The 27,339-nt window shown below is 35.2% G+C and overlaps 2 protein-coding genes across 2 annotated transcripts; both read left to right on the top strand.

The window, feature by feature from the left end:
* The first annotated feature begins 101 nt into the window (after positions 1-101).
* Positions 102-27,162, top strand: LOC146740859 (medium-chain acyl-CoA ligase ACSF2, mitochondrial-like). Its single transcript, XM_085501860.1, has 2 exons — positions 102-189; positions 25,452-27,162. The coding sequence occupies exon 2, from the start codon at positions 25,468-25,470 to the stop codon at positions 27,160-27,162; it is 1,695 nt and encodes a 564-aa protein (XP_085357986.1). The 5' UTR covers positions 102-189; positions 25,452-25,467.
* LOC144350910 (medium-chain acyl-CoA ligase ACSF2, mitochondrial-like) lies at positions 11,289-12,677 on the top strand. The gene has a single exon (XM_085501859.1). It carries the CDS (start codon positions 11,289-11,291, stop codon positions 12,675-12,677), a length of 1,389 nt encoding a protein of 462 aa, XP_085357985.1.
* Positions 27,163-27,339: the final 177 nt, after the last annotated feature.

The raw sequence follows: 27,339 nt of genomic DNA on the forward strand, positions 1-27,339 counted from the left end.
CAAGTGTTTGTAAATAAAAGCAGGATTGACCTCGCCTGGGTGATTTTTCTGCGGGTATTTGTTTAGATTCTGTGTGTGATCAAGGCCATGGTTGTAAATAGATATGCAAATTTTGGTGTGCACCACTGAGGATCATTGTGTGGGTTGTCCCAGTGTCATCTTTTAATGGATTTTGTCACAGCTAGGTTGGTATGTATTTATTTAAAAAATCATCTCAATACTAATCATTTTTTGTCGACTTTAGATATCTATGAAAAGAGCAATAAGCTCTCGTCACTGTGTCACTCACTGCTACTGACGCCATTGAACATGGACGCAGTGTATTGAACGCAGTGACCTTATACTTACAACAATGATCTTGCCTACAACCACTATATTTGTTGGGAAATAACGCATGGGAACCAGGCTGAAATATACCACCAAAACTGCGAACATTTTTTTTTCTATCTATAATTAAAACAGACATTGAGTGTTCCCCACCAAGCTGGTAACACCGAATAACAGTCCTTGGCATGTCAATCTTTTGTAATTGATTGATTGAGCATGGCCATGACCCATACCCATGTGATATGGTGTTGATTGGAAACCCAATTAAATCGAATGCAGCACCCCAAAAACGATATACATGTTTACGCCTTAATAATCTGTGACCGAATTATATATATAATACAAATAACTTGATTGATGTGAAAATTTCCGTCAAATACAAAGATAAACGACCAGATTACATAGTGATCTCCGATTGTTGTTAATATGTTCATGACGAACGCCATCTTGGAAGATGGTTGTTAACATCGCTCCGTAAGTTTTTTCAAATTTAGTTAGTAACTTGGACATCTACAATCAAGTATTCTCCCTAAACAATTCCGTAAAGTTATTTATCACATCCTGACTAAATATGGAAGAAGTAAAAAGAATGAGGAAAGAGCTACGCGATCCAATGTTCATATACGACAGTGACGCTATTGAGGACAAGACAGAACAAAGAACTTCGAGAAAGACAAAGAAAGGTAAAAATAGTAAGTTTTATGTTGTAAAGAAAGGAAGATCGACTGGTATCTTTACGTCTTGGGAAGAATGCCACGCAAGCGTTGATAAATACCCAAGTCATCTCTTCAAAGGTTTTGATAATTTGTCAGACGCAGAGGTTTTTTTGGGTAACTCCGACGCTAAACTCAGTGACGGACACCATCCAGCGGACGTTATAAATACTTGTACTTGTGACGAAGATTATATCGACGATGTTACGGAAACAAAATTACACCAGCTGTACACAACTCCAGGCAAAAAAGAACCCAAAAACAGCGGAAAAAATCGCGCGTTTGAAAAAGATACTTTTGGACAGTCCCTACTGACAGCTTTGAACTCTACTCCTGCACGTCAAAACCCAGCCACCTCAATAATCTCGGACCATATAAAGCGTGCAAATGAAAATACACAGAAACTTGAAACAAGTATCTCACTACTAGAGGATAAATATACCGAGATTGTAGATGTTAACAACGAAGAAAAACGCATTTTTGCCAACAAATTACGCGAGTTGGAATCAACAGTAATCAGCAACAACGCAAACTCTACCACGGAAATCGACAAGCTGAAAGAAGCTAACAAAGAAATACATGACGTAATCTGTTCTAAATCAATGGCCACCCAAGCGGCAGTTCACACTGAGTTGGATAACAGTCTTGCAAGAATGGAAATCTTTGTGAAAAACCAAATTGACGAAGTCAGAAAAGAAATGCATGAACAGTACCGCGAAAAGTTATTAATCATCGAAGCCGACTTCCACTCAACAATAACGAAAATGCAAATTAGCCACAACCAAGAACTAGAACAAATTAAAGCTAGTTTACTAGCTATGCAACAGCCAACCGTTCCCACAATGAAGCACACAGTAGACCAGCAAATAGAGACAACCGTCATAGATATACCAAATAATTCTCAAAGTCCAGTCAAGAATGGTTTAACCCCGGAAACTGAAGAGACTACCGAAAATAAACAACACAAACACAAAGACCCTACTGACAAACAAGTTCGCACTCCCAGCAATCCAAAATCTACGCCAGAAACCTTTGGTAATCGCACTGAAAACACTAACAAGTCATTTAATCGCAAAACAGAAATCAAGAAATTAATAGTCGGGGATTCCATCACTCGTCGTATAGTAGCATCTAAAATGTTTCCTCGTACTTCAGTCGACCACATCAAGATGTATACCACCACAGAGGTCATTAAAAAGATGGGCGGAATCACGTCATCCTCCGTCGACACTGTCGTCTATCACGTCGGTACAAACGACCTGAAGGATGGAATATCCCCACTAGAATGTGTCAACAACTTTTCTCGCCTCATTGATATCACTACAACCAACATGCCGAATTCACACATCTTTATTTCCGAAGTACTCGAGCGTCATAACAATGATAAAATGACAAATAAAAAGATACGAGAATTTAACACAATGTTATCAGACAAGGCAGTAAAGTACAAGAATGTAACCATCGTTAAACATGACGACCTATCAGCGAGTAGCGACTTGTTTGAAAGTGACGGCATACATATCAACTTTAAAGGCGTAGCTCGGCTAGTTCAAGACGTAAAGCAGGAAACTCGAAAACATCGTAATGTCACTACTTCTACACCAGGCAACACCTCTGAAAACCAGCATCGGGAGCATAATTACCACTATAAAGAGAAGAATGGAAGAAATAATAGCTGGCGGCCACCTCCTCGCTCCAAACCATCTCGTCCAACGACAGAGCGCCCTCACCGCCCAAATTATCAAAGATTTCAAAACATCGCTCCAGAAAGTCAAGATAGCGACAATGTGTTTTCAAAATTCATGAAATTTATAGACTTTGTGAACTCATTCTAAATCGAAAGCCAATGTACAAGTAAATGACATGACAAGGTATTTCATCTATCATACTTTTTTTTAGATATACACATAGGAAAGTTTTTCTTCATTGCCCCAAGTTACTAACTAAATATTCACTGTAGTACTTACCAATCGTTTTTTTTTTCTTCAAATTTTAATTTGTTACCATTGTTTTTTTTATCAGCTGCATTTCCAGTTTATTCTTCTTTTTATTATTATTATATGCAGCTTACCTTTTTTCCTTTTTGCAACTGTTATTTACAAAATGTCTAACATTAGGCTGGGCAGTTGGAATATTAATGGCTTGAGCAACAAATCGCAAGATATTGATTTCAGAAAACACATCACGTCACTTGACGTCGTGTGTGTTCAAGAAACATGGCTCAGCAGTTGCAGTAGTTTTAGTTTACCAGGTAGTTTAGATGATTTTGACATGATTCGCCATGACAGAAATGAATGTGTTAAAAACCCTAAAAAACAGAGGGGAGGGGTTGCTGTTTTATTTAGAAATAGATATAAAAAACACCTCACTGAAATTAAAGGCTGTACAAATAACTTTATTTGGTGCAAAATCAACAAAGCAATACTCAATTCAGACAAACACCTATTTGTTGGTTGTATTTACATTCCCCCTGAAAATTCCTTTATTTATAAAAACAAAGATCTTGACCTATTTAGTCTCTTAGAAAAAGACATCTTAAAATTCTCATCTGAAGGTGACATCATCCTATTAGGTGATTTTAATAGTAGAATTGGCAACTTAGATGATGTAGTCGATGACAGTAAAAACCAGCATCTCCCCTTACCAACTCATTATATCAATGACAATTTTCGGAAACGAAATAACATGGATGTCCACTCATCATACAGTGTAAACAAATTCGGCAGGAAACTGATTCAATTATGCATTGACTGCAACCTAATCATTTTAAACGGTAGAAGTATGGGTGATTCAATGGGTAAATACACATGCCACACACCAAGAGGTAGCAGTACCATTGACTTTGCTATTACTTCTAAACCATTATTTGATAAAATTAATTACTTTAAAGTACATGGTCTCTCATTAATCTCAGACCATTGTTTAATAACATTGTCCATACACGCAATAAAAGATAGTCTTTTCAAAATAAATAAAACACCAAAAACAAATATATTAGACCCCCTGCCATCTAAATATATATGGGATAACCAAGCAAAACATCATTTTGAAACATCACAGCTATTACATAACAGTGATATCGAATATTATCTTAACAGATCCTATAGTGACAATGATACAGACAAGGCAATTATTGACTTTGAAAATTTAATCACCTCCATTGCAGACAGAAGTCTAAAAAAAATCACCCCCAAAATAAAGAAAAAAAAGAAGAAAAAAAAGAAAAATTGGTTTGATCAAGATTGTTGGTCCATCAGAAAAGAGCTGAGAAGCCTTTCAAATTTGCTGGAAAAATTTCCCCAAAACCCAAATATACGTGGTCGTTTCTTCCAAACAAGAAAACTGTTCAAAAAAACCATCAAAGAGAAGAAAAAACAAAAAAAAGCTCTACTACTAAACCAACTTGAAACCTCAAAAGAAAACCCTTCTGAATTCTGGAAAACATTGCGTGAAATGAATAATGAAGAATCGCACAACGAGTGTAATAACAATATAAAACCAGTTGAATGGCTATCATATTTTAAAAAGTTATTTAATGCAAATTCCACATCCCACAGTGACGATTTAACTACTGAATTAAAGAACAAAGAAGAACACATGGCTCTTAATTCTGACTTGAACGGTCCAATTCTAAAAGATGAAATTTTAAAAGGAATTAACCTATTGAAAAATAATAAAGCTTCGAGTCAAGATAAAATTTGCAATGAAATGCTAAAACACAGCCAAGCCAACTTACTGAAAGCCATACATAAGCTTTTTAATATAATTTTTAATTCAAACCACTTTCCAGATTCTTGGAACCTCAGTTTTTTGATACCAATCCACAAATCCGGCTCCAAATCCAACCCATCTAACTATAGAGGCATCGCCATTTCTAGTTGCCTTGGCAAATTATTTACAAGCATTCTAAACATTAGACTAACCACATTCTTAGAAAAAAAGAACATACTTTCAAACAAGCAATTCGGATTCCGAAAAGATCGACGCACAACAGACAATATCTTCATTCTTAAGACAATAATTAACAAATATCTTTATAATAGCAGCACTGCCAATAACAAAGAAAATATTAAAATACAAAAAAATAATAGTAAAAATACAAATAAAATATATGCGTGCTTTGTTGACCTAAAAAAGGCCTTCGACAGTGTCTGGCATCAGGGGTTGTATATTAAATTGTTAAAACTTGGAATATCGGGTAAAATCTATAAAATTATAAAAAATATGTATAGTAAGGTAAAATATAAAGTTAAGAGCAAAGAAGGATTAACTGAACACTTCACTTCAAGGGTGGGAGTAAAACAGGGCTGTAACTTAAGCCCAACCCTATTCAACATTTTCATAAACGATTTACCAGATGTCCTTAATAAACCTAGATGTGACCCACCCAAACTACAAAACACACCTATTAACTGTATAATGTATGCTGACGATCTTGTAATACTTTCTGAATCAAAAACAGGATTACAAACTTGCCTTGATAATTTATCGATATACACTAAAAAATGGCATCTAAGTGTTAACACGGAAAAGACAAAAACTATGATCTTTAACAGATCAAACAGACTTCTAGAGAATGATATTTTCTTCTTTGAAGGTTGTGAGTTAATTACTGTAAAATCAACCAATTACCTAGGATTAATAGTAAGCGCTAATGGAAAATTCAAGGAAGGCCTAAAAAGCATAAAAAGAAAAGCTTTAAAGGCCTTATTTTCCTTAAAGGGAAAAACAGGCAAAAATCTAAGTATACCACTGTCACTCTCTCTGTTTGATAAACTAATCAGACCAATTCTCACATATGGTAGTGATGTATGGGGAGATGAAATTTCACTAAAATCACCAATTGAAGATGTACATATAAATTATCTTCGTTTTCTTTTGGGTACATCCAAAAACACTACAACAATGGGTTTATACGGCGAACTTGGACGTTACCCATTGGAGACTTTTATCGAAAAACAAATGATAAAATATTTTAATCGTATAAAGAACTCGTCAAATCCATTACTAAAACTAGCTTTCCAAGAAAATAAAGAAATTAACAGTAAATGGTACACCAATATTGATTCCCTTTTAAATAACATCAACCATTCTTACCTGATCGACAGCGATGAAACTCTAACTGCAAGGGAATTAGGACAAATCAACAAAAATATACAAACATCATTCATATCAACTTGGAAAAGTGAATTACATAATGACAATCGATCAAAACAAAATGAAAAAAATAAATTAAGAACATACAGAGAATTAAAAAACAATTTTGCTTTCGAAACATACCTTGTTACCCTGAAAAACATTGATATGCGCGAAAATTTAACTAAATTCCGCCTCAGTGACCATAACTTGAAAATTGAGACTGGCAGACACAAAGGAATACCCCTTGCTAATAGATTATGCAACCTTTGTGATAAAAATGAAGTAGAAGATGAGTATCACCTCATGATGTCATGTAAAAGATATACCCCCGAAAGAAATGTCCTATTCGAAATAGCAAAAACTATAATCCAAAACTTTAAAAATTTGCCGCTAAAGACTCAATTCATAGCCTTGCTAAACAACAGTGGCCTAACACTCCCCGTAGCAAGGTACCTAAAAAAGTGTTTTGAAATAAGACAGCAACCCCAGTGACAACCTTCTCTCACTATTTGAGTTTTGCATTTTGTTTTCTATCTATCGTAGTATCATTATTTTATACTAGCTATTATCTGTAATGTATTAGCTTAGATTTTTTTTTTTTTTTTTTCTTATCTATTTTCTGTTTTGTAACCTTTTATTCCTTTTTAAACTTTTGTAACCATTGCCAATCCCTCCGGGGAATGTGTAAGTGTTAATAAAAAAAAAAAAAAAAAAAATAATTGTTGCCACCAGTGAAATTTCTAATTAAGATTCAATGTAGTAACAGTATAAAGGGAGAAATTTCAATTTATTTTTCAAACCACAGTTAACATGTGCTTACATTTACACATAGTCCACGTTGTTGAGAGACTGATTTACGTAATCAGACAAAAGACAACGACTCAATTTGCATACCGATTGAAGCGGTTTTACACAACAGAAGGTCTTGAATAAATTTCATGCGCGATACCCATTTTGTTGACGAACGATTTCACTGCTGATGTCATTCTTCCAATTTTTCCGTATAATAATGGTCACAATATCACAGGACTTCTATATATTTGACATCCGATTGAGCGTAAAAAGACATCAACCTCAAACTCTCAAAATGCACAGTTAAAAAAATCAAATGCATCGTTATTTCAAGCTATATTTCATGGATATCATACATACATTCAGTGACCATTGATATAACAAATATGACCCAAAACATCTAATTTTGCATCAAAAAGCTGTCGATTTTGAACACGAAAATATATTCATAGTAGCAAAATTAAATTATTTATTTATTTCAATGGTTATAATTTCGATAAAAAATAATCATGCATTTATGTTTGCTACTATCTATATTTGCATGTTTTAAATTCATCGGCGTTTTCACGCAAAAATTGGATGTATCTGTAATTCAACTACTGTGTATATTTCTTGAGTTTGAAATTTAGTGCTTTTTGGTGAACAATCTGATGTTTTTGTGGCCAAATTCGACTCGTAGATATATGTCACCATATGTCGTTCATATATTTGCCATATTTTTAAATTTATAGCAATCATACATTATTAATATAACAGTATTCATGAAAAGATTGTAGACCATTTGGATTTACCATATATGGTAAATAAAAGATGCAGCATATGTACCATGATCACAATCATAACAGTCATTGTTACTCCTGATTTCAATTTTTTGTATAAATATTCAGAAGCTTATTATGTCTTCTCTTGAAATTTAAATATATTTTAATACTAGTATCTGAACATCACTTTTTAATTTACTTTTTATTTACTCCGACCTTATTCTAAAATACGTTTGTATATTTACAAATTTCCACTTCCGGTCTGGTTGACTTAAAATACACCATAAATACTCGCTTTTGAGATATAATTGTTGGTATGTGTTGGTTCTTGGATATTTCATCTTCATCGTCCTGTACTTCGTTTAGTAATGCGAACTTCACAGTTTATGTAAAAAAGGGGAGAGTTTTGCGATTTCGACATCGAAAAGGCCTTTGCTTCATTATTTGCTGAGGGGCGGCTGCTTAGGTATGTGCTCTGTAACTTTCAGCACATGAACCTAAAAATATTAGGTAATCAAATAGACTGTCGACAGTCGGTCGTACCTAATATTAAACTGTTGTTATTAATAAATATTGTGTATAAACGTAATAGGCGTGAATAACAGGAAGTATAGATAACCCTGCGTACAGTGCTGTGTGTACGGGGACGCGTTCGGTTGATAGATGTCCCCACCACAGCCCTGCGTAACTACATATACAAAGTCCGGGAGCGCACCGTAATTGGTGCGTAAGTTAAAAATAAGTAGTTTCCCAGCCGAAATCGGTTGAAATGACGATAGTTATCCGTAACAACCATTACAAATTATCTGAAACTGAAATGTCTTTAAAAAGCGACTAGTAAAGACGGACAAAATGTAAACGCGTCGGCACCGGAGAAATTATTATATTTTTAATTTCATTCACGCAAGAGAATGTGTTTGTTTTTAGGGCAAAGTAGCCGATTTCATCCACAATTGGACTCCGAACTGGGAGTTCTGGATATATCTGGTGATCGATCATCATTTTTGGTACCTGGGCATGTTATTTCATTAAAAAAATTATATTTTTCAAAGTCCCGGACTTTGTCTATGGAGGTACGCAGGGCTGTGGTGGGGACATCTATCTATCAACTGAACGCGTCCCCGTACACACAGCACTGTACGCAGGGCTAGAAGTATAGAGTGCGGTTAGGCACGACCGACTGTCCTGCCCTGCAAATCACTTGTAAGATTTCTTACCAAATCCGGGTACTTTCATATGCAAACGATAGTCGCACAGATTCATTTTATTGTGGCCAATCGTGAAAAGGGTCAGGGGTCGCCCACGACTTACGCGAAGATTTTGATACCATGACAGAAACAAATCTTGACTAATGCATTATAAAAGTGCTGGAACGTTTAGACTACCATGATATTTCTTGCAAAGAATACCTGCGAGACACTATCGCAAACTACACAGGGCGTGCGTACTGTGTTGGCATTCATCTTGTCAAAATTAACTCGTTTCAAAACCAGGGATCCCCCACTTTCAGTTGCCATTCTTTTAGATGAAAATGCCTGCGACCTTTCCAATGACTCTCGCTTAGTATGTTGAAATTTCTTCCCGAACTCATCCATGTTTTTATGCAGAGTCGACGCTCTCAGTCCAGATTTTCTGTACGCATACGAAATGGCAAGATATAGATATAGATCGATCGTCTCTGCCACAACAAATTCGCATGTCGTAGTTATGTTGATCCCGCGAAAAAGTCTCTTCCGGTTTTTTATATTTTGACTGCCACAAACAATGCACATTGTTTGTTTTTTTGGTTCTAGGCGATTTAATAGTTTTCTTTGCTATTTTAGTTGGAGTGACTGTATTCATTGTGTTCATAACGTGAACAACCAACGCATTCATTTAGAATAAATTTACTTACATTATGTTGATATATTTATTTCTTGACGTCAGCATCAACTATGAATTATTCATATCAACTATAAACCTGCAGATGGGGACAGTCATTCTCCTTCCCAGAGTTCCTTGCGACTAGAACAAGACTTTTACTACGCGTATCATTTGCGTATTCTTGTTATTAGAGAGATCTTGTGTTGATTTATTCCTACTGATAAACAAGTTTTAAAATATTTCATCGATAGCTGATAATGATTTTTTTGTGAACGCACTGAAAACAGTGAAATAGTTATAATTTACAAAAGAAAATGATTCCATTGTGTAATAACCGTTACTAAGGTGTTACTCAGTTCATCAAACTGACCGTCCTGTCGATTGCCAGGCGAAGAATTACAAACAAACGATAACTAAATCGTCCTACTGCCATACTGTTTGTGTAACAGAAAGAAAAAAAAGAAGCTTCTAACTTTGAAAACAGCCAAAATCTCCAAACAACGCGTACACATTCCTCGGGTTCGGGTTGTTTGTATTAGTTCACAGGAAGGTTATACATATATAGGAACATATGTACATGCAGAGATTTACTGATTCAATCCAAGATGGCTGACTGGCAGCCATTGTTTTGAAAATGTTGTGTCTTATGCATGTTTTGTCTGTTTTCGCTTTGATGCATACATTATACATTAGGATACATGTCTATGACAATTCGTTTCGTGATGGGATCAAAGATGGACAACTGGCAGCCATCTTGTTTTTTGAAAATGTAGTATCAAGGACATGGTTTGTCATTTTCATTCAAATTTGTTACATACATCGTACATTTTAGATTATATGTTCATGACAATTTGTTTTACAAAAATGGCCGTCTGGCGGCCATCTATTTTTTTTTGCCCATACTACTGCACGTATATCTCCATCACCTGCATCATACATATTAGAATACATATCCATGTCAGTTTGTTTCATAATCAGACCAAAGATGGCTGACTGGTATCCGTCATTCAAATTTGACACACAAATTATACATGTTGGGAAACATGTGCATGATGATTTGTCTTGTGTTCGAATGCAAAATGACCGACTGGCAGCCATCTTGTTTTTCGAAATTTATAGTTGACACATTTTTTCTCTTTAAATACACATGTTACAAACATGTCTATGACAATAGCAATGGGATCAAAGATAATTGGCCTCCTACAATCTTACTTTTTGACCATACAACTATATCTCTGTACATGAGCCTGGAAATGAAATTCTGTTTGGATACAACAATGCATGAATACCATGCTTATCCTGCTTAATATTCAGATTTTGGAAAAGTCATTTATTACATTCATTTTTTTTATACTAGACCAGCCAATTATTCACTCACAGTTACTAATTGGTTTTGATCATATTCCTTATTTTTTGCCATCGATAACATTCCCTCTAATGTCATTAACAAGCCTTGTCAACAAACTAGGTGAAATGCAGAGACTTGATTGGGCACATCTATATTGCATACACCCAATCAGAGTTGGTGTATCTTATAACAGACCTGCACACTATCATTTAATTTTATCAATGGTAATGTTCGGCAATAAATGCAATTCAAACATTGTTGATTGATAAATACACAATGTAGTAACAACCAAGACAATTAATAGTGCTTTTATTTCTTCATTTACACAAATACAGCTAGGAAAACATGGCGCAAACAAGATTGACTCAAAGTTACGTTCATCAATCATGTATTCGTCCATTTGAAAACATCACAGTGGGAAGACTTCTTGATAGTGCTGCGAAAAACTTTCCTAACAGAGAAGCACTAGTATTCATGGAAGATGGCACAAGGAAAACGTTCGCTAATCTTCATCGTGACGTGAATCGGATTTCTGCTGGTCTACTGCAGTTGAATCTCAAACCAGGAGACCCTGTTGGCATTTTAGCTGATGAAAATTACAGGTTCATTTCAGCTGAGATGGCTGCAGCGAATGCAGGTTTCACATCAGTGCGAATCCTCCGATTGGTGTCACTAGATGGATTGAAAGACACGCTGAATAGAATTGGATGTAAAGCCTTAATAGTTGGGATAACTTATATGAACCAAATAGAAGTTCTCAAAAATATCATGTCATCACTGGAAACATCTACATCGCATAACCTTAGTATATCAGAATTACCAAAATTGAAACACATCATATCTCTTCTCGCAGATGAATGTCCAGGTGTCATCAACATTAAGGAATTAGAGCTTCTTGGAGATACAGAAGCAGCACGATTGTTGCTGAAGAAGGTGAAGTCTGAGACAGACATGGATGATTTCCATACAATTGTCTTTACTTCGGGAAGTACTGGATCTCCAAAGGCTGTTTCAATACCTCATGCACGTCACAACGACTATGTATTATTCATGAAGAATGCGTTTGATATCACCTTGGATACGGTCAAAACACAGCCATTGATCTTTGCACATCAAGACATATTAGTCACTGGAAGTTTAACGTTTTCAGAAGGTGTTATGCTGACACTTGGTGCAACTATTGTGATCGCCCATCCGCCAAACAACACAAGTTCCTTGCTAAAGGCCATACATCAAGAACAGTGTAACATAGGTCTACTATTTCCAGAAATTGTCTATGATATTGCAAATCATATGAATATTGATGAATATAATGTCAGCTGTTTTCGCTATCCAATTCTCATCGGAAGTCTATTCTCTGAACAACTAACGAAGAAAGTATCCTTGGTGACTTCGTGGGAACTATATCAGGTATATAGTTCGGTGGAATGCGGGTCAATTACATATCAGAGTCATCGTGTCCCAATGAAAGAGAGAATGTCTACTGCTGGCTACACTGCAATGCACGGGGAGCTTAAGATTGTTAATGAAAGCAATCGCATTATCGCTATCAACACACCTGGTGAAATATGTTTTCGTGGTCCATTTCTTTTTATTAAATATTGGGGAGACCCAGAGAAGACGAGGGAGGCGAAATCCGAATCTGGATGGTTCCATACAGGAGATGTTGGAATAATGGATGATAAAGGTTGCTTGAAGATTTTGGGACGTAAAGATGATAATAAAGGGAGGTGAAAACATCTACCCTACTGAAATTGAGTGTTTGTTTGTTGGACATCCGAAAATTAAGCGACTTCAAGTTGTTCCTGTTCCCGATGAACGATTTTTCACTGAGATTTGTTTGTGTGTAATACTTGTAGATGATATATCATCAACGAAAGATGAATTAATTGAACATTTAAAAAGAAGGATCGATCCTTTCAGGTATCCGAAATATGTGCTTTTCATGAAGGAATTTCCGATGACCAAAACCTCCAAAATTAAACGTAAGGAGTTGGCAATGCAAGCAAGAAAGATTCTAAAACTTAATAACTAACCTCACCGTCCTATGAAAACATGAATTGTATATTTCTATCAATCATTAATTTATATAGGTACAATAGTATTTATTACAAAAATGTAAACATGCAAAGTGTGAGGAATTATGCCAAATATGCAATCCAAACTGCCAAGACACACAAGTAAAAATAAAATTAGTTATTCATTGTGCACTCTCGTCTAAAATTTAAACCATTGTTACATACCAAGCTGTCATTTTTTAAAGAAAACTTGTGAAGATACAAAAATAATAGACAAGATGCAAACGTGTTAATTAATTGATTTAATGCTCAACTATTGCCAGGCATACACAACACAAATATCATGTACCAATTACTAGAATACACTTTTGGTGCCTTTGTTTAAATTAAGGTCTATCTCACCTGAAAATCTGCACATAAATTTATCGGTTATAAATGGAAAAGATCCGGAAATTGTATCTCGATTCTTTCCGTATTTAGGGCTTCCTTCCTGCAATATCCTGCTATATAAGATATAGTTAATAGTTAGTTAAAATAGTATACGTTGTTTGTGTCCTGTGGGATTAGCTTTTGTAATTCTATCTATTCTCTGTGGGTTGATTTCTTGGGGGTCATTATGATTATGGTTCAGTGGTTAGCGCATAAGTCTACAGTGGCGAATCTCACGTTGCCTGTTCTCATGTGGATCTTCGTTTGCCTTTAATTATTTAAGTCATCAAATATTCGATTATTTACAACAATACTCATGTTCGTATCGAATGTTTTACTATTCCTAGGTTTAACAAGGGAGCTCAAATTTAAAAGGTATTCATCTAGTCAAATAATAATTTGTATGTATTCAAATGTAGGATGTTTCCAACAATCATTATTTCAATGCCGACATCGAATTTAATTTCATTCCAAATGTACGACTTTGTGACATTTCTTGATAAAATATAGTAGTGTATAAACTCGGTGTACAAATGATGACAATGTTCTTACAGGCTGATGGGAATCCTTAAATCATTTGGCGTTGATTTGACACCTGAAACTTCATGGTCTGAAGAATACAAATATATCATATATACATGTATGTCGTGAAGCCAACTTTATTTTAAGGCCTCCTAGTATATATAAGTATCGGTCGTTAGTATGTGCATTTGTTGTTTTCACAACAAAAATGTTATAAAACTACTCTTGTAAATATGTAAATCACTCAAACCCTTAAATATGGACGTGGACATGTGCAATATAACATTTAACAATGATTGGTCAAAGAACATGTTCATGTCGTTGAAGATAGTGGAAAATATTAATTATGATTATGCATAATAATAAACGAATCCAGAGAAACACGTTTTTTGTGGGGAGGGTCTAATTCACAACCAAGAAAATCGCTCTAAAAATTTACTTCTTTCTTCGCAGCAAATATCTGAACTGATATAGAAGTAACAATATGTCAACGACATGGCACACACTTTTCTTGGTCATGTGACCCACTTCCCACTCTCTGCCTCACCCTATTGTTCAAACCATTTGTACCCGGGGAATTTTCTCTGGATTCAGAAAGCCCTTTCGTTGATCAACATGTTTGTAGTCTATTTACGGCAGTGTGTTATAGCATATTGTCGATTATTGTAAATTACACACTTATTTCAAAACTTTTACCAGAAAAGACTATTGAACCAAAACTGACGTCACGTGGCAGTGACGTAATGCTATCCAAAAAGATGTCTGTTTAGTTGTACAGTTCGTCATTTAGTATATAGGAAATCGCTGAAAACGTTTTTACTGATGGTAAAGAAAACAAATCGCTCTGAACTGCATCCATTACCCACAATTACGTATCAGAATTGTGTCCCTAGAATGCTCGACTTATAGGAATGGTTGCTTTAGTCACTAGAGGAGGGAACTCATGGGAACGGCGTATCGTTCCGCTCTAGTGTGTTTCTTCTGAAGTATGTATACTGTACCTGTTCATCTCTGCTAACATCCAACAAATTAAACACGTATTGTACAGCATGTATAATCTGCACCAAATAAATCAACAGGAGTGAATACGCTCGATTAATTGTGATAAAATTGTGATTCATGTAACACAGTACAGGAAATGTGAATATTGTCAATAATTGTAGATTGAGATTGTAGTTAACATGGAAACTAATATGCAATATTATACGAGATCGAACTAATTATTAATATTGCCAAGGTTTTTTCCCCGCTATACGTGGCATAACAATAATGCACACCAGAATAGTTTAAATATACATATATATATATATATAATGTCAAAAAGCTGATTGACAATGCCATTCCAGGTTAATGACTGTAAATTTAAATACAATCAAAAACATATTCAGACATATTCAAATTAACAACTTCAAGCGCCACAGCCTTCGCGACGAGTTGTGTCCCCAATGTTTTCCACGCGACGTATACAGTGTATAAAATGCATTGTTTGGTGTATATTGCAAAAAGAACAATTCATCAACAAATTAAACGATGCTTTCAACAGTGATTACAATTACAGACGACACGGAAATGAGAATATAGAAGATACAAAACACCTCAATAATTCAAGTAATTGGGACTAAAATGCTTATATACAGAAAGTGACGCGACCACAGCATAGAAAGTGGACCAGCTTGAACAGTCACCCTTTTTTTGTATTAGATCTAGTCGACACTAAATCTATTGCCATACAAGTCATCCATCCAGCTAGAATTCAAGGAAACTATAAACAGATTGGAAATTCTGAGGGAACAGACTTGACAGTAAATTGATGGAAGCAATAACAGAATTTCAGCAAACTATAGAAAATACAATACGAAAACACAAAGAGTTAGAAGAACCGATGAGCGGTTACAGGATTTACCAAAATAACGAGAAAGCATGTGATCATGTTGAAATCAACCACATTGATAACATAACTATGGCGAATAACATACCGACAAACTATTCAAGTGCAGAAAACCCATGAAGAACACAAATATGCAAAGAAACACATTCCAGTTACCAATAGCAAAGTGAGAAAACCACCAGGAAAAGTTCACTTTCTGCCAATGAAGTATGAAAAGCAGGTAAAGCAAATACTGGAACTCAAAACAAACAGGCGCTGCTAAGCATTTACAAGATATTAAATCAGTAATACAACAGGTAGATACAGTCTCACAAAAATTACAGACCAAAAATGATAAAATCGATAGGAAGTTATCGATAACAAACAACAATCAATTTTCGGCTACATTTATATATCACCCGGGAATTCACGAATTGTTAAAAACTATTTTATTCAACGGATTTGAAAATAACATCACTAAATTATTTTATTTATTATAATAAATAAAGTAATAGGTAATTGTTAATAGGTAAGGACACATCAGCTTACATTGTAGAAAATTTTACGTTAAGAAACAACAAGAATATCATCCTATTATCCTGTCTCAACAAATTCGGTCGAAAACTGGTTCAATTTATTTTAAACGGCCGTAATATCGGCGATTCAATTGGAGCACTCACCAGTTTTACCCATAGAGTTTGTAACTGCGTCAACTTTAGAATCATCACTTTATCTGTACACAACCTAGATCATTGTGCTTTAATATCACCTGTGTCAATCTTAAACCTCTGCCACCAACAAATATATTTGAGATGATGAGTCTAAAAACAAATTTGTATTTACGTTAACAATGACAGACAGCAGACATCAATAAGTTTATTTTGATGAAACACAATCTGGGCTTTCAGAAAATATGTAGCAAGTGTTCAGTAATGTTACATACAAAGTAAAAGATAATGGAGGACTATCAAAAGAATTTCAATCTCATTCTTGAGTGAAACTGGGCCAATCCAAAGTCCAATATAATTCAATCTTTCTATAAATAATCTGCCAGATATATTTCATCCGAACATATGTGACCCTCCAACTCTAAAGGAAACCCCGCCTGTCTTCTCTATGCAGATGATATTGCTCTGCTATCTGAAACAGAAAGTGGCTTTCAATCATGTTTAGATCATCTGACAGCATATACACGACATTGGAAACTTAAAGTAAATATCTCGAAAACAAAAGCTATGATCTTTATTAAATACAACAGGCTTTTAGGCGATAATGTATACTCTTTTGAAGGCAGCGAATTAAACATTTAAATGCATTTAATTATATCGGGGTTACCCTGAGTTCAGTCATTGAAGAGGTCCACACTAACTACCTCTAACTATCTTCTTGGTGTTTCCAATAATAATCCAATAATGGGTATATATGGAAATTAGGTAGACATCTGCGGGACACATTCATATAAAAGTAACTAATTAAATATTACAGCCGTGTACTAACCACAGAAACTTTCAACTCAAAGAAGCAGCCCATAAACAAACAAAAAGCAAATGGTTTGTTTAAGTGAAAACCCAACTAGATCAAATTGTAATTATAAACACCGATTCAAAAATTGCCAATGCAAAAGTAAGAGAAATATAAAATCAACTTGAAAATATTTACAGGGCACACTACAAATTAATAACATACAGAAACTTACACAACAGACATATTGACGCGAGTACAATATTGAATTGCGTGAACAGCTAAGCAAATTTAGATTCGAAAATCACAATTTAAAAATTTATTCTGGTCGGCACACGAAACCAAAAACACCAGTTGAAAAAAGAACGTGTGACATAATTTAAGACAGGAGAAATTGAAGAGGAATTCCACCTAATAATGTCATGTCCAATATATAAACAAAGTAAGTCTCTAGTAGACGATATGACCAAACACATAAACAATTTCAGAATCTTGTCAGTTCATAGTCAATTTACCTCTAAAATGAGCCTTCGCAGCACACAGAAAAATATGACACAATTTATTAAACACTATTAAGATAGCAGCACATTATTATCTTGTAGTTTTTAGTCATCTTACTGCTGTAATTTGAAAGTTCGGAGTTGCTCATTTCAACAGTCCCTTGGTATGGAATACAAATTCAGTAATATACTGTAAAATACTATTTTTGCTGAAGGGATCATTCAATAAATATAAGTTCCCTGCAAAATACCCAGCAGAAATTAATTCAAGCTAAGTATTTTACAGTACCCAGGTTTACTTTCATTATTAAATATTCTTAATTACTTGTCATTCTTTTACATGCGGACATCGCTTTTTAATAATAATATAAATTAAAAACAACGAAAAGTTCAGGTGGTTAGTATCAGGACACCCCACCGTCTTTTTCTAATGTCTTGGCAAATATTTAAAATCTTTCCCAATCAAGTTTAAATAACTAATACAAATCTAAAACTTTCATAATGTGAGAAACAAAAATAAGGTATATAAACTAGGTGACATATTTACAATGTTCGCATTGTCCTAAAAAACTGCTGGATAATTATGTTTCTTGATGTTTGGCTTGCAGCAAAGTAGGGGTATTGAACGATCACAATTAATTACATAATGTGTCAACATAACACTTGACGCTTCTAGATTCATGGAAGTATCAATGTGCAAAGACGATATATGGATGTGATTTGGTCATATTTAATGTAGAACCAATCGCGTCCTACATGATTAAAACAACGATCGGGGAACAAGTATAGATATTGTCTAGCCATGTTTCACATTTCCTAGCAGCTACCAAGAGTTTTATGATCAGAATCAATGCTATGATAAATCATTCACATATATTATTTCAACAACGTTCCTGAATTGTTACCTATAACCATCATACAGGCCACGAACTCATCACAGATATATGTTCTACTGTACAATTCAATATGGATTTAACATAATCAGGTCACTGCTTCGTTTTCACTTATTTACCACTAGTTGAATCCCAGGAATTGTGCGAGCACAGGATATCATTTTTTTGTGTTGACCACATTAAGGTTCCTGATGTGACTAGCAATGTGATCACAGTATACGATATTGTAAATAGTATAATGGTATACATATTCGTCAATTTGTTTTTATTTTTTGAATATCAATGTACATGTATCTGTGAAGGTTTACTTATTTGCATACGAATATATTTTACTAAATTCATATGCACAACATACACACTTTGCTTAGTGCAAATCGCATCAGCACAATTCGTATGTACATTTACGATTTGCATACTACAGTGGCGACGGCACAGGGTGTGGGGGGGGGGTCACCCCTCGAAACAAATGTTGAGGTGTCGCCCCTCCAAAATCAAGCTGAAACTCTTTTTGTCAGCAAAATTTATAGGTGAAGGGCCCGAAGAAGGTCTTATCCGCAACAAACTGACCAATGCAGAATAGGGACTTTGTTGTCATTTCATGACACAAACTAGACACGAATTTACATATTTTGCTGCTAGGCACACTTATTCTTCGGTAGGCAAGTTCGTGTTTTGTGGGAATGTTTGTGTGGTGTGCGAGTTGTTTCTGTTTCAGTTAATTTGCCCCATCGTTCTATCATAGCATTAACATTACGTATATTGCCTAAAAGTAAAGTATAGTGTATCCAACTGTACAAAACGCGTTCAATCTCACTGGTATAGTCCGTTTCAGAAATTTCTGAATAAAGGTCCATGTTCGCAGAAAGAACTGAATGGCTTGTGCATGCAGCACGTGATAGGTCGACGCACTTGTCAGTGTACAGATCCACTATATAGGTCAATAGAAGCAGTGCACTACACAAGACACCAACCATTCATAGTATAATTATAACACATGTTATAGTTAATTATCTATATACAAATTTTCAAAACTAAACTTCGGGTACAAATAATGATTGTGGTTTCGACTCCCATGGTCGACTGCACAATCAACAGTGCAATAAAAACAACATTCCGCCTGCTTTCTCGTGGCATTCATATTTGGGAGAATGGCGTCTCTTCGGAGGAGACGTAAAAGCTGTCGGTCCCGTGTACTGTTTCTATCCTCAGTGCATGTAAAATACCCAGTTGTTTCTTGCACAAAGAACAGCGGTTTTCGTCGGACAACTGAAGCACTCCACTCAATTCAGGTTTGTGACGTGCCGTCCCTTATTTTCCGAGTCTATACTTGGGCCCGTCCAATTGACCAGAAATGATTGTACGAGTGGGTGATATGCATCTTCAATCGGATGAATACTGGCTAAATAAAAAAAGAAAGTACCCGTACAATTACCTACTCTTAATATGATACGTTACTGATGCACGCTACTTTACATTTAAAATTGCCATTTTAGTTTGGTTATCAAAACAATTAATATTTGATATTGTAAATACTGTGAGGCAATGGCATTGTTTATAGAAAATGCAACTTCACTGAACAAATTGTATCTCGAATGTGATACTAACCATTTTATCAATTTATATGACGTGCAATTACGTGACGAAATGTTCCAATCATTTGGACGGTATCTCCTTCATTTCCATATTTGTCATTAATATAAACCTTTAATTGGATTTATCGTTTTTTTTCATTTTGCGAGGTTTCGCTGTGTAACTACAGGGTGTAACAAACGTTGGCATACATTAATATGTATATTAACAATATAATTGGTTGCGACGTATGTCAGGGTAGTACAGATATAATCATTCTTGTTATTCTTGGGAAATGGGTAACGGACATTTTAAAAATGCAGTGCCAACGAATATATAAGTGTTGGCCACACAATGCAGTGTTGAAGCAATGTTCAATTTTTCAAGGGCATTAATTACATTAATCCGAGTGATTTAATCGTGTACAATTATTGAATTTTTGGTGTGAATTAAGACGAACCATTGTCTAAATTTTACAGTGATGGGGTTACTGTGAAAATATGGGAATTTTCTAAACCATAATTACCTATATTTGCTTCCATTATGTGAATGCTGTCCGTTCAAAGCACTGTTTACACAGAGTGTAATCTCCAGAATTTCAATATTTGCATGACATATTTGTTACAGTTTAATTCAGCAAGTGTTTGTAAATAAAAGCAGGATTGACCTCGCCTGGGTGATTTTTCTGCGGGTATTTGTTAGTTTAGTTTCTGGGTGCAATCGAGGTCATGGTTGTAAATATATATGCAAATTCGGGTGTGTACCACTGAGGATCATTGCGTTGCTTCTCCAAGTGCAATCTTTTGGTGGATTTTGTCACAGCTAGGTTGGTGTGTATTTATTTAAAAAATCATCTCAATACTAATCATTTTTGTCGACTTTAGATATTTATGAGAAGAGCAATAAGCTCTCGTCACTGTGTCACTCACTGCTACTGACGCCATTGAACATGAACGCAGTGTATTGTACGCAGTGACCTTATACTTACAAGAATGATCTTTCCTACAACCACTATATTTGTTGGGATGCACCAAAACTGCAAACTGTTTTGTTTTCTATCTGTAGTTAAAACAGACATTGAGTGTTCCCCACCAAGCTGGTAACACCGAATAACAGTCCTTGGCATGTCAATCTTTAATTTTGTAATTGATTGATCGGAGCATGGCCATGACCTATACCCATGTGATGTGGTGTTGATTGTGAACGCAACTAAATCGAATGCAGCACCCCAAAAACGATATACATGTTTACGCCTTAATAATCTGTGACCGAATGATATATATATAATTCAAATACCTTGATTGACGTGAAGGTTCCTGTCAAATACAAAGATAAACGACCAGATTACATAGTGATCTCCGATTGCTTTAATAACTGTATCACTATCACTTAAAGTAAATGTTGCCGCCAGTGAAATTGCTAATTAAGATGTAGTAACAGTATAAAGGAAGAAATTGATTTGTCAAAACACAGTTAAAGCGCTGTGGTCGTCGCGCAGCGCGTCTTCGAATTTCATGTAAATAAACAATGTATTTTACAGGCGTTGTATACGTCGATATGAGTCCCATATCGAACAGGACGCGACACGACGACTGCCACCCTTTAATATTGTGCTTACATTTACGCATGTTGTTGAGAGACTGTGATTCACGTAATCAGACAAAAGACAAAAAACTCAATTTGCATACCGATTGAAGCGGTTTTACACAACAGAAGGTCTTGAATAAATTTCATGCGTGATACCCATTTTGTTGACGATCGAATTCACTGCTGATGTCATTCTTCCAATTTTTCCGTATAATAATGGTTACAATATCACAGGACTTCCATATATTTAACATCCGATTGAGCGTAAAAAGACATCAACCTCAAATCCCCAAAATACACAGTTGAAAAATCAAATGCATCGTTATTTCAAGCTATGTTTTATGGATATCATACATACATTCAGTGACCATTGAGATAAAATATGACCCAAAACATCTAATTTTGCATCAAAAAGCCGTCGATTTTGAACACGAAAATATATTCATAGTAGCAAAATTAAATTTATTAAATTATCTATTTATTTTAATGGTTATATATAAAAAATAATCATGCATTTATTATCATTATTATTATTATTATTATTATTATTATTATTATTATTATTATTATCTTTTATTTCAGGACAAGCCCATATAAAAAGTAAAAAAAATATTAGCAAATTACACAGTATGCCTTAAATAAAATCGACCACGCCACATTTGCCATATACGTGATTTAAAAAAAATACCACTAGATAATAAATTGATTAAAACAGAGTTCTTACTCAACAAAATACGCTGCGAAAAACTGTGGCACATTTTTCTAAGTTTAACCTGAAAATCATCAACATGTAGTCTGGCGAAAGCCTCTGTTATACTACTATTAAAAGAACAAGAAACATTACATATAATTCTAAGAGCATTGTTATACGCAACACGAATACGATTAAAATCTGCCACAGTAAAATCCGACCGTAGGTAACTACAATACAAATTTGAACAATAACTACGAAATAGAAATGTTATGTTTGCTACTTTCTATATTTGCATGTTTTAAATTCTCGGCGTTTTCGTGATTTCGACATCAAAAATGCCTTTGCTTCATTATTTGCTGAGGAACGGCTGCTTAGGTATGTGCTCTGTAACTTTCAGCAAATGAACCTAAAAATATTAGGTAATCAAATGTCGACAGTCGGTCGTACCTAATATTAAACTGTTATTATTAATAAATATTGTGTATAAACGTAATAGGCGTGAATAAATTGCGAACGCCGGGTCAGGAAGTATAGAGTACCGTTAGGCACGACCGACTCTCCTGCTCTACAAATCACTTGTAAGATTTCTTACCAGATCCGGGTACTTTCATATGCAAACGATAGTCTCACAGATTCATTTTATTGTGGCCAATCGTGAAAAGGGTCAGGGGTCGCCCACGACTTACGCGAAGATTTTGATACCACGACAGAATCAAATCTTGACTAATGCTTTATAAAAGTGCTGGAACATTTAGACTACCATGATATTTCTTGCGAGACACTATCGCAAACTACACAGAGCGTGCGTGCCGTGTTGGCATTCGTCTTGTCAAAATTAACTCATTTCAAAACCAGGGATCCCCCACTTTCAGTTGCCATTCTTTTAGACGAAAATGCCTGCGACCTTTCCAATGACTCTCGCTTAGTATGTTGAAATTTCTTCCCGAACTCATCCATGTTTTTATGCAGAGTCGACGCTCTCAGTCCACATTTTCTGTACGCATACGAACTGGCAAGATATAGATCTGCCACAACAAATTTGCATGTCGTAGTTCTGTTGATCCCGCGAAAAAGTCTCTTCCGGTTTTCTATATTTTGACTGCCACAAACAATGCACATTGTTTGTTTTTGGTTCTAGGCGATTTAATAGTATTCTTTGCTATTTTAGTTGGAGTGACTGTATTCATTGTGTTCATAACGTGAACAACCAACGCATTCATTTAGAATAAATTTACATACATTATGTTGATATATTTATTTCTTGACGTCAGCATCAACTATGAATTATTCATATCAACTATAAACCTGTAGACGGGGACAGTCATTCTCCTTCCCAGAGTTCCTTGCGACTAGAACAAGACTTTTACTACGCGTATCATTTGCTTATTCTTGTTATTAGAGAGATCTTGTGTTGATTTATTCCTACTGATAAACAAGTTTTAAAATATTTCATCGATAGCTGATAATGATTTTTTTGTGAACGCACTGAAAACGGTGAAATAGTTATAATTTACAAAAGAAAATAATTCCATTGTGTAATAACCGTTACTAAGGTGTTACTCAGTTCATCAAACTGACCGTCCTGTCGATTGCCAGGCGAAGAATTACAAACAAACGATAGCATCTTGTCGTATCGATGACTAAATCGTCCTACTGCCATACCGTTTGTGTTACAGAAAGAAAAAAAAAGAAGCTTCTAACTTTGAAAACAGCCAAAATCTCCAAACAACGCGTACACATTTCTCGGGTTCGACGATATGCATATGGATATGCATTTTGTTTGTATTAGTTCACAGGAAGGTTATACATATATAGGAACATATGTACATGCAGAGATTTACTGATTCAATCCAAGATGGCTGACTGGCAGCCATTGTTTTGAAAATGTGGTGTCTTATGCATGTTTTGTCTGTTTTCGCTTTGATGCATACATTATACATTAGGATACATGTCTATGACAATTCGTTTCGTGATGGGATCAAAGATGGACAACTGGCAGCCATCTTGATTTTTGAAAATGTAGTATCAAGGACATGGTTTGTCATTTTCATTCAAATTTGTTACATACATCGTACATTTTAGATTATATGTTCATGACAATTTGTTTTACAAAAATGGCCGTCTGGCGGCCATCTATTTTTTTTTTGCCCGTACTACTACACGTATATCTCCATCACCTGCATCATACATATTAGAATACATATCCATGTCAGTTTGTTTCATAATCAGACCAAAGATGGCTGACTGGTATCTGTCATTCAAATTTGACACAAAAATTATACATGTTGGGAAACATGTGCATGATGATTTGTCTTGTGTTCGAATGCAAAATGACCGACTGGCAGCCATCTTGTTTTTCGAAATGTATCGTTGACACATTTTTTTCTCTTTAAACTATACATGTTACAAACATGTCTATGAAAATAGCAATGGGATCAAAGATAGTTGGCCTCCTACAATCTTACTTTTTGACCATACAACTATATCTCTGTACATGAGCCTGGAAATGAAATTCTGTTTGAATACAAAAATGCATCAATACCATATCCTGCTTAATATTCAGATTTTGGAAGAGTCATGTATTACATTTATTTTTTTTAAATACTAGACCAGCCAATTATTCACTTACAATTACTAATTGGTTTTGATCATATTACTTAATTTTTTTTGCCATTAATAACATTCCCTCTAATGCCAATGGGGACTATGTCATTAACAAGTCTTGTCAACGACCTAGGTGAAATGCAGAGACTTGATTGGGCACACCTATATTGCATACACCCAATTAGAGTTGGTGTATCTTATGGCAATAGTGAGCTTCATTTTAACAGACCTGCACACTATTATATTTAATTTTATCGATGGTAATGTTTAACAATAAATGCAATTAAAACATTGTTTTTGATAAATACACAATGTAGTAACAACCAAGACATTTAATACTGCTTTTATTTCTTCATTTGCACAGATACAGCTAGGATAACATGGCGCAAACAAGATTGACTCAAAGTTACGTTCATCAATCATGTATTCGTCCATTTGAAAACATCACAGTGGGAAGACTTCTTGATAGTGCTGCGAAAAACTTTCCTAACAGAGAAGCACTAGTATTCATGGAAGATGGCACAAGGAAAACGTTCGCTAATCTTCATCGTGACGTGAATCGGATTTCTGCTGGTCTACTGCAGTTGAATCTCAAACCAGGAGACCCTGTTGGCATTTTAGCTGATGAAAAGTACAGGTTCATTTCAGCTGAGATGGCTGCAGCGACTGCAGGTTTCACATCAGTGCGAATCCTCCGATTGGTGTCACTAGATGGATTGAAAGACACGCTGAATAGAGTTGGATGTAAAGCCTTAATAGTTGGAATAACTTATATGAACCAAATAGAAGTTCTTAAAAATATCATGTCATCACTGGAAACATCTACATCGCATAACCTTAGTATATCAGAATTACCAAAATTGAAACACATCATATCTCTTCTCGCAGATGAATGTCCAGGTGTCATCAACATTAAGGAATTAGAGCTTCTTGGAGATACAGAAGCAGCACGATTGTTGCTGAAGAAGGTGAAGTCTGAGACAGACATGGATGATTTCCATACAATTGTCTTTACTTCGGGAAGTACTGGATCTCCAAAGGCTGTTTCAATACCTCATGCACGTCACAACGACTATGTATTATTCATGAAGAATGCGTTTGATATCACCTTGGATACGGTCAAAACACAGCCATTGATCTTCGCACATCAAGACTTATTAGTCACTGGAAGTTTAACGTTTTCAGAAGGTGTTATGTTGACACTTGGTGCAACTATTGCGATTGCCTATCCGCCAAACAACACAAGTTCCTTGCTAAAGGCCATACATCAAGAACAGTGTAACATAGGTCTACTGTTTCCAGAAATTGTCTATGATATTGCAAATCATATGAATATTGATGAATATAATGTCAGCTGTTTTCGCTATCCAATTCTCATCGTAAGTTTATTCTCTGAACAACTAACAAAGAAAGTATCCTTGGTGACTTCGTGGGAACTATATCAGCTATATAGTTCGGTGGAATGCGGGTCAATTACATATCAGAGTCATCGTGTCCCAATGAAAGTGAGAATGTCTACTGCTGGCTACACTGCAATGCACGGGGAGCTTAAGATTGTTAATGAGAGCAATCGCATTAATGCTATCAACACACCTGGTAAAATATGTTTTCGTGGTCCATTTCTTTTCATTAAATATTGGGGAGACCCAGAGAAGACGAGGGAAGCGAAATCCGAATGTGGATGGTTCCATACAGGAGATGTTGGAATAATGGATGATAAGGGTTGCTTGAAGATTTTGGGACGTAAAGATGATATGATAATAAAAGGAGGTGACAACATCTACCCTACTGAAATTGAGTGTTTGTTTGTTGGGCATCCGAAAATTAGGCGACTTCAAGTCGTTCCTGTTCCCGATGAACGATTTTTCACTGAGATTTGTTTCTGTGTAATACTTGTAGATGATGTATCATCAACGAAAGATGAATTAATTGAACACTTAAAAGGAAGGATCGATCCTTTCAGGTATCCGAAATATGTGCTTTTCATGAAGGAATTTCCGATGACCAAAACATCTAAAATTAAACGTAAGGAGTTGGCAATGCAAGCAGCAAAGATGCTAAAACTTAATAACTAACCTCACCATCCTATGGAAACGTGAAACATGAATTGTATATTTTCATTCTATCAATCATTAATTTATGTAGGTACAATAGTATTTATTGCAAAAATGTAAACATGCAAAGTGTGAGGAATTATGCCGAATATGCAATCCAAACTGCCAAGACACATGAGTTAAATTAAAATTAGTTAT

Source organism: Saccoglossus kowalevskii, chromosome 7, assembly GCF_978046115.1.
Source record: "Saccoglossus kowalevskii chromosome 7, keSacKowa6.1, whole genome shotgun sequence".
NCBI lineage: Eukaryota > Metazoa > Hemichordata > Enteropneusta > Harrimaniidae > Saccoglossus > Saccoglossus kowalevskii.